Below are 9433 nucleotides of genomic sequence, written 5' to 3' on the forward strand. Positions count from 1 at the left end.
TTTGATTGTTGTGGTTCTTCAATGAATGATTATACATGTTTGTGCTGTTGAATAGCACGTGAATTGAATTTTGAAAACTTAAGTTATCATATGCATTGCTGTGGCTGACTGGCAGGAAACCTAGCTCAACTAAGTGTGCTGCCAATTTAATTCAAATCAATGATGACATTTATATAATTTGGGAATTTTGTGGTTTGGTTGCTAGGAATTCATTTATTCATGTTTTTATTGTTTGTTGAAGAATTAAAAATTAAATGGACAGCAGACCTCCAATTCATGTCTTATTTATTTTTGTTTTCAGTAGGAGAGTGGATCATGGTTGTGTCTAAATCCTTTAAGATAATAGTCAGCCTCATTGCTATTTTTTTTTCATCCCCTTTTATAATATATATTTTCCCCCATCTAACAAGAGTTGTAATCTTTGTTGATGAATGAATGCCATTACCAATATGGTGCTTGTTCCACGTATTGTGAGTTGATCTGTTGAGAATGGCGCCAAATCAACCATAAGAACCAGCATATGTTGAGCATTCTTTTGATTCATCTGTTAATGCAATATTGGTTTTACGTGTCTAAATAATTCGTTGGGCAGAGCTATTGATAATGAATTCTCTTGTAACCTAGCATGAATTGATCATTATTGCAAATTCATCTTGATGCAATCTTTCTTTGAATGAATTATTCCAGTGGTCTAGGTTCATAAGAAATTGCATTCGAGCATGTTGATACTACAACTGACTCAGTAAGTCAGTATAGGGTGAGATTGTTTTGGTTTGTGAACTAGTGGGAGACTACAATGCACAAGTAATAGCAGTTCTGAGTTCCAAAAATAATTTCGGAAAATCCTCCGAAATAGGCTGATTTCAAGTTGTTAAGTATGATTTCCTTACATGCCAGCAACTCTGGACTGGTTGATTTGGAGCCATTCTCATTGTGAGTTGATCTGTTGAGAATGGCACCAAATTGCATTCACTTGGCTTGCTTGGTTATGAAGTCAAGCCAACTCTTATTAGGGAACTTTTTAAATGAATTACTATAGTTAGAAGCCAAATAAAATAACAACTTCCATTTTATGATATTTGATTGTAGACTAATATCTTTTTCTGCTCCCAGCTGAAGAGTTTTGTTGGAATTTTCTTTTATTCTTTGCAAAAGGGAATTCAGCTTAAAACAAAAAACAAAAACTCTTGCCAAGTCACAAGGAGACAGTGTTTAAGAGCCTGTTTGTTTGGCCATTTTAAAAAAGCAGCTTTTATGCCTTATTTATTTTAGAAGTGTTTTTTTTACCGAAGTTAAAACTATTTTGATTTTTAAAAGATATTTAATTTTTGAAACAAATATTTGATTTTTGACTTATGTTTTTTTAAAAGCTAAAAATTTTACCTTGAAAAATAAAATAGGTTTTTAACATTTTTTATGATTTATGTTTTTTTTTTAAACAGACATTCAAATGAATTTCCTGAGAAGTGCTTTTTTCTTTTTCTTTATGAAAAAAAGTAATTTTTGGAAGAAAAAAAGTTCATCCAAACAGAGAGTCTCATTGCACTGTTTATGATTTCCCGCCCGATCTGTATGTAAACTTTCTTTATATGATTCTGGTCATGCGAATGCAACTTGTGTGCCTAATGCAATGTCACTCCAGTCTGGTAGTCTTTTTTATTATCACGATGGACCTATAGTCATATGGATCTGGTGAAGAACTCACGAGAACCTAAGCTTAGGTTGTCTTTTTTTTTTTGAATACAGCTTAGGTTGTCTTTAACCCATAGAACAAATTAATAATCTAATTTTGTATTTATATAATTCAGGTTGTGCCTTGAATCTTATGTATCATGCAAGTCTTTTTGTGTTTGATTCAGTGCATGAACGTTTAAGCTCTAATTGAATGGAGATATATTTATTATGTTATATTATATTATATTATTTTGTAATATACTTTCTCACGCCAAGACGCTAGAAGACTTACGAGATTGAAGTATGGATAATTTATAAGTTCTTCACACAAGAATTTTTTTTTCCATGAACAATTTAAATAGGTTCATAACATCAATTTTTTTTTTATATTTATTGTTTTATATTGTATTATTCCTTTATAACGAGTAGCAATTATTTTATTGAAACACACGTGTTGCTCAATAGCTCGTAATGTTTGTCTCAGAAGGGAGATGTAGTATACATGTACTAATGTACATATAATTTATTTTGTATTTAAAATATTTTATAATCTAAATATTATTAAGATACTAACTAAAAAAAGTACATATTGTTAAACGTTGTGTTTTATTTAAAAGGCTGTTCGCTGTTTACCCAAAAAAAACAAAAGGCTGTTCACTCACCTCCTTTAGAAAAGGGAAAAGACATATATATAAGAAAAGTGTTAAATACAAGAGACAGAATAATGAAGGGGCATAGATACTCATATTTTTTTGAATTTAAATATGAAGTCATGCTTTGTTGGAAATTATTTGTGAACTTTTTCGATTGTTAGCTGAAAATCTTTTGCCCTCAAGATTCAAATTCATTTGAAATGTGGAACTTCAATGATTTGCTTGCACGATTCAACATTTTGAATAATTGCTCTCTTGTGAAATGAAATCAACGTCATGACAGCCTAAGTTTAATGAATATTAGATCATTATTATTTTTAAAATATAACTTGTTTGAAAACATGTCTTAAGAAATTTTTTAATTAATATATTTAAATATAAAATAAATTAATTTAAAGATTTGTTTACACACTTTCATTCCCCACCAACTGAAGAATTTGGACTTTGAAGAATCTATCAATGGCTTAACCTAATTGACCCTGACTATTACCTTAATTTTTTTTCACTCACATTATATGTTTGCCTGTGAGAATAACTTCACATGAACATATATTGCAATAAATATTTATTGGCTATGGGTGGTTCGCCCCGTTTCTAACCTTCCCCAAAGGCCAAAACCCAAACAAGACAGAAAAACATTGAATTTCACATTGCAGGTATGAAAACAAAAATTATTACTGCACGTGATGTTACTTTTCACCATTATATTATGGGGTTAACTTTTCTGTAGCAAGGCAGAAAAAGTCCCCCCGCCACTCTCACAAAAAAAACAATGGATCCTACCAAAAAAGAAGTGGGTTCCCTTGCAATAAAGTTAGGTTTAAAAATTATATTATATACTACTAATAATATATGGGTTTTATAAGAGTTATGTGGTAGGAAAAGTGATTGTGTAATGTTATAGAGATTCGTTTTGCGTGCCTTAATTATTTATTTATTTTTTTGTTTTAAAAAGTGTGGGCCCCACAAAATGTTGTGAGTGTAGGATAGTTTGTTGTGTTATGTTAAAGGATAAAACGAAAATCCATAATATATAATGTGTATCAGACAAAAAAATATATGGAGCAAATACAAAAATAATTTTATGTTATATTATAGGAACAAAATATATTTACAAACTACACTATGTCTGACTAATAACACTCTATTAAAGTATTACCACTCAGACATAGTGTAATTTGTAAATTTATAATTTTTTTTTTATGAATATAACCATACTCAATATTATATATATATTGTATACATAAAAAACCAAATAATTGATCCTGAGATCTCGTGGCAATGAATGTTGCTCCAACTCATATCTAGTGAACACTTAGAATATCCTTTGCAGGAGCCCAACGAGAAAAGTCATGTCAGAGAAGGTACTGGATGAGTGCATATGATGGTATGCATCCACGAAAAGCATAATCATGTAGCGTTGTGAGCTCATGTCATTATTATTATTATTATTATTTTTCAAAAGAAGCATAGATTCAAATGTCACCCGCAAATTTGATTTCACCAATTCGCATTTCAATGTAATAATATATGATAGAACTTACCACCAAGTACCTAAATCAAATGGTAGGAGCTATTTCAATTTAACCAAGATCTTGAGTTCGAATTTTTGAGAATATAATTATGTTAAAATTTAATAGGAAAATCTTGTTTCCCATATGATCCTAATTAATAAATCGATGAATAATATAAACAAAAATATACGATAGAACTTCACCATTTATTTTCTACAGCATAAAATGGAGAGAAAGGAACAAAAATTCAATGTTCATTTATTACCTCACTTTCTTTTCTTAATAAAGTGGGAGAAAGGTCTTCATTTCAAACCTAATAGTCAATAAAAATTATGATTAAAGATATGCTACTGCTAAGTTCATATATGCCGACACTCTTAATCAAACCGAGAATGTCAAGAATAGATTCGTTGATATTGTAGGGCAATGACATTTAAAAGAAAAGTACAGTTTTATTTTGGTGCCACAGATGATTGATCACTGAGATAATTTATATTTGAGTTTTATAAGAGTTATGTTGTAGGAAAAATGAGTGTGTAATGTTATAGAGATTCGTTTTGCGTGCTATAATTTTTTTTTTTGCTTTAAAAAGTGTGGACTTCACAAAATGTTGTGTGTAGGAAAATTTTTCTGATCATGTTAAACGACAAACTAAAACTCCTTTATATTTATCAACTAATGTAAATTAATAAAAAATAATAATAACCATAGTCCCTTTTGGCGCACTATCTTTTTCCTTGGTTCAACCTATGATGACAATTAACAAGTAACGCAAAACAGGTGCAAATTAATAATCTGATCGCGGTTAATATATAAGAGAGAAAGAAGAAGCGTGGTGGAATTGATTAAAGCAAGACGTGTGAAGTAGATAAATGTGGGGTAACTAAAATTACAGGGTAGCTAAATTGAAAACTGAGTTATTGAGGATTTGTTTGGTCAATGATTTAAACTTTGTATGATGCAAATTTTTGAAAAAAATTTGAGAATCAGAAGACGTGTTTTTTTTTTTTTTTTTTTTTCGAATGTGAGATTAATTTTATCCTTTGTCCGGTGGCGAAATTCAATACACCTTGTTCCAATGAAAAGTTAGCCTTCGAAGCGGTACTTCGAAGATAAGATGATTGAATAAGATGAATGGGATACTTTTAGATTATACAAAAAAAAAAAAAATTACAAATAGAGTAACAATAGTTGCAGAAGTTTACATTTAAACACTATTTTCATAGTGATCAAATAATACTTTAATCTTGTGACAACATTTTATTAATAATTCAGGTTATACACATGCTCCACTATAAATGCAGGTCTTCCCCAACATATAATTTGAATTAATCTCCCACAGTACAATCATAAAAACTGTCTCTACCTGTGTCTCACTTAACGATTGTACTATATTTCTCTTCCCATATTCAATGGCCACATCGGTGAAGAACAACAACTTCATGAACCCTGCATTGGTCTCAAATCTCAAACAAGTATTGATCCGCAGGAACAGTGTTCAGGAGCAGCATCAGAACAGAACCCAGGAACCCATAAGAGCTTCTTCAAAGCCTGTTGTGCTGGTCACCAATGGTGAAGGCATAGATTCTTCTGGCCTCATTTTCCTCGTTGAGGCGCTCCTTCAAGATGACCTTTTTGATGTCCATGTCTGTGCCCCACAATCGTAGGTCCCTACCCCATTTCCTCAAGACATGATTTTTCATGTTAAATATTTGTTTGCACAAGATAAGCTTGAATTTACGTTGTTCCAATAGATCATAAAAAAAAAAACTTCAACTGGGGTTAGTTCAATGATCGTGACATGGTGTTTGATAATGGTTATTTTTATGCTGATGCAGGGATAGATCGGTTTGTGGTCACTCAGTTACCACCAGAGAGACGCTAGCTGTGTATTCAGCAGAAGTTGGTGGTACCACTGCTTATCAAGTGTCAGGTAGTTTCACACTTTGGTTATTTGTTGAGAGAATTATGATTCTGAGAATAGTGCATTGTTATATTCTATTCTTCCTATGCTAGATTTTTCTATGCTTAATGGTCTTTTGAAGAAAACTTAATTTAGGATGAAGGGTGTTTGAATCTTTTAACTTTATGTCAGGAACCCCAGCAGATTGTGTCTCTTTGGCTTTATCAGGGGCATTGTTTTCTTGGTCAAAACCTGTTTTGGTAGGTATTGGTTTTATGCATAAAATCTATCACCTCCAACGGCTATCGAATATAAACAGTTCTATATATACCATCATTTTAATTACATGACTCTGTAACCAGGTAATTAGTGGACTAAACAAAGGAGCAACTTGTGGTTATGACACGTAAGTCTGTGATGTGCTTTTATTTCGAAATGATACTTTCAATATATTGGAATCAATTTGGAGAAGGAATCAACTTGGTTTTACATATAGACTACTTATATATATTTATATATATATGGCTTATCATTTCTCAAGCTGTTGAGATAATTTTATCTCCGACTACTAAATCATAACCGTACAAAGATAAATCAATGGTGATAAAGGAAGAGAGAGAAAAAGAGAATAATAACCATTCAAAGGTGAATCAATTAATATAAGAAAATAAATAAACAAAACGACGAAGTTTTGGGATGGCTGGAGATAAACTTATCTCAAGTTGCCGGAGAAATATTTTTCATATATATATATATATATATATATATATATATATATCTTTCAAGCTTGGTCTCTTATTTTGGTGTCTTTAATGGTATAGGTTGTACTCCGGAGCTGTTGCTGGAGCTAGAGAGGCACTGATTTGTGGTGTGCCGTCTCTATGTATATCATTGAACTGGTGCTTATGTAAAATATTATGCATTATAGTTGTCTGTTCTCTCTTTTTGTCCCTCCAATGGTTAGGTGAACTATGTAATGTAAATATCTCGCAGGGAAAAGAATGTGAGCTGTGAAAGATATTTGAAGGATGCAGTTTTGGTATGCTTACCATTAATTCATGCAGCCATAAGAGATATACAGAAAGGGATTTTCCCCAAAAATTGCTTCCTCAATATAGGTATCCCAAGCTGTCCCCTGACAAATAAGGTTTGCTTTCCTGAATCCTGATCATGATATTTCATAGTCTAGTTTGCCAAGAAATAGATTGCTTGGTTTTAAGCTCATGATGGAAACAATTGGCACCTTGTATATGGGATATGTTGTATGAAGACGCATGAACGGTTTTATTATATCTATAACAGATATATATTATATCTAATACACCCACACTCAAGAACCATTTGGGGCGGGAAGAAACTCTGGATCACTTATAGAGGCTTTGATATCATGTCACGAATCAATTTCTCCTAAAAGCTTAAATAATTCAGTGAAGGCAGATGAATGGTTTTATTATATATCTTACAGATTTATATTATGTCTAACATGGTGAGCATCCTTTATCATGTAAATTCCAATAGTTAGACAATTGACATTGTGTTTTGTAGTAGTAATTCTGGCGGTTGTTGTTATGGCCTACCTTTTTGTGAATAGGGTGTTAAAGTGACAAGGCAAAGTCCATGGAGGACTTCTTTAAGTTGGCAAGCTGTGTCAGCAAATAGGAATCCTTCAACTGGCCATTACATGTCTAACCAGCAAAGTCTTGGAGTCATGTTAGCAAAACTTGGACGAGATGCCTCTGCTGCAGTAAGACTTTCTGATCTGATTACCATAAATGCATTCTGGTTTTAGCTGGTTGCGTTTTCGTAAAGCACCGTTTTAACTCAAAAGTATTAATAGTTTTTATATTATATTTCTCTAATATTTTCCGTCACACAAGAGTCCTTTGAGTTTGCAGCGTAGATATTGCATATACCCATGATTTAATTTCACTAAAAAGTGAAGGGCAATAAGGATCGAACTCGTTATTCCATAATCACCGACCATGCAAAGCAATAATTCTTCAATTGTTTTATATTATATCTCTATAATATTTCTTTATAGGAACATTTTTTAGCCTCTCATTTTTTAATAATTAACGGAATTTCCTTGTATGAAACTCTTTAGGGAGCAGCACGAAGCTTAAACTCAAACAGTAAGAACTTGGAGATCGAATCTGTTGGTGCTGCAGGAAAACTCAGTTCTCAACAAACCATAAAGAAATACTTCCGAATGGAGGTACCATAAACATCACTTGCAAAGCCAAAAAAAAGAAAGAAAAAGGATTGTTACGAATATAGTCTGCATTTGGCACAACGAGGATGAAAGTTTTCACTTGTTACATGTTTGAAAATCACCTCTTCTTCATACTGCTGATGATTCTTTTCATTTTCTCTTGTGTGGCAAGAAATTGCATATCATTTTGGAGACACCCTCATGAGCATTGCTAAAATTCACATTTGCAGTTAACAGAGAAAGGGCAGCAGAATGTAGAGGAGGATTTAGACTTCAGAGCACTTGAAGAAGGATTTGTGAGTGGCAATTTTTGTGTTTTCTTTATCTCCTACACTTTTTTTTTTTTTGTTGGGGGTGGGGGTGTCACATTGGGGGGACCTAACTAGAGGGTCATGCAGTTCATATCAACATCCCAAAAATCTTTTATTCCATATTTCACTTTATTATGTCATGCAAAACAAGTTTTTTTCATTGTCACAGTTGATTAAAATGAACTGTATCCCTATATTATTATACTAATTTTGTACTCTAATGTTTCCTTTTGGCATGACAGGTTACAGTTACCCCTTTATCTTTGTACGCAAATGGTCAGAATGAAATTCAATCATCAGTATCCAGCTGGTTAACTATTGCACTCAATGGGGATCAATGAAATTCCATGTGGCATGGATTATATAGAAATTTGCTTTGTAATTATAGTAATTTGAAATTTAGAACCAATGCTTCACAATATATGGTGAGATCTTAAGTAGTATGTATCATAGGGTGGCTAGTTAGCCACTAACCTATAGTGCATATATTAATCTGTGTGCAAGAAAAGATATGCACTTCTTAATCTTATGTGGCGACAAAAATATGCTTCCACCTCTTTGTTACTGAAGCTTGATTTAAATTTTCATTCTTGCCAATGGGAGGCTTGAATGGTGCTAGTTGGGTATTATATTTTATTGGGCTTTTTTTATTTATATTTTTTATGCATATTATTATAGGACTTTGATTTTGCATATCCCTTTGTTAACATAAAAAACATATGATTCTTTTACTTTTAAATATATTAAATTTAGTTGTCATTCAGCGGGACTTATATGAAATTCACTCAATAATAATTTGTTAAATAGTGTGTTGTTAGCATTGTTCTTATAATTTAAAATATTTTCATAAATGTAGTGACTTGATAGAGAAACGATTGATTGATTGATTGATTTAATTTTTCATCTTGAGGTTGTAGTGGTTATGCATACAACCCCCCAATCATCGAGAAAATTCTCCATACTTTCCGAGCAATACACTAAAAAAAGAACAAGAACAAGAATCAAAAGCATATATAATATGGATTTTTTTACCACTGTACCATTTAATTAATAAAAAATTACTATGTTGCCTCCATTTACAAACTATTAAAAAAATTGATCTTTTCACCAAACATAATATCAATCTATTCATATTTGACCGTTAACTATATATTTACTCGAGTACA

The 9433-nt window shown here is 31.9% G+C and overlaps 1 protein-coding gene across 1 annotated transcript; it reads left to right on the forward strand.

Annotated features, from left to right (window-relative positions):
- Nucleotides 1-5253: 5253 nt before the first annotated feature.
- On the forward strand, nt 5254-8608 carry LOC133302611 (uncharacterized). The gene is made up of 10 exons (XM_061502422.1): nt 5254-5504; nt 5680-5774; nt 5937-6004; nt 6107-6150; nt 6566-6643; nt 6738-6891; nt 7336-7488; nt 7849-7959; nt 8187-8252; nt 8510-8608. The coding sequence occupies exons 1-10, from the start codon at nt 5254-5256 to the stop codon at nt 8606-8608; spliced, it is 1119 nt and encodes a 372-aa protein (XP_061358406.1).
- The last annotated feature ends 825 nt before the right edge of the window (nt 8609-9433 follow it).

This window comes from Gastrolobium bilobum, unplaced genomic scaffold (assembly GCF_033153095.1).
Source record: "Gastrolobium bilobum isolate Gb01-03AN ecotype WA unplaced genomic scaffold, APGP_CSIRO_Gbil_v1 utg25720, whole genome shotgun sequence".
NCBI classification, from domain to species: domain Eukaryota; kingdom Viridiplantae; phylum Streptophyta; class Magnoliopsida; order Fabales; family Fabaceae; genus Gastrolobium; species Gastrolobium bilobum.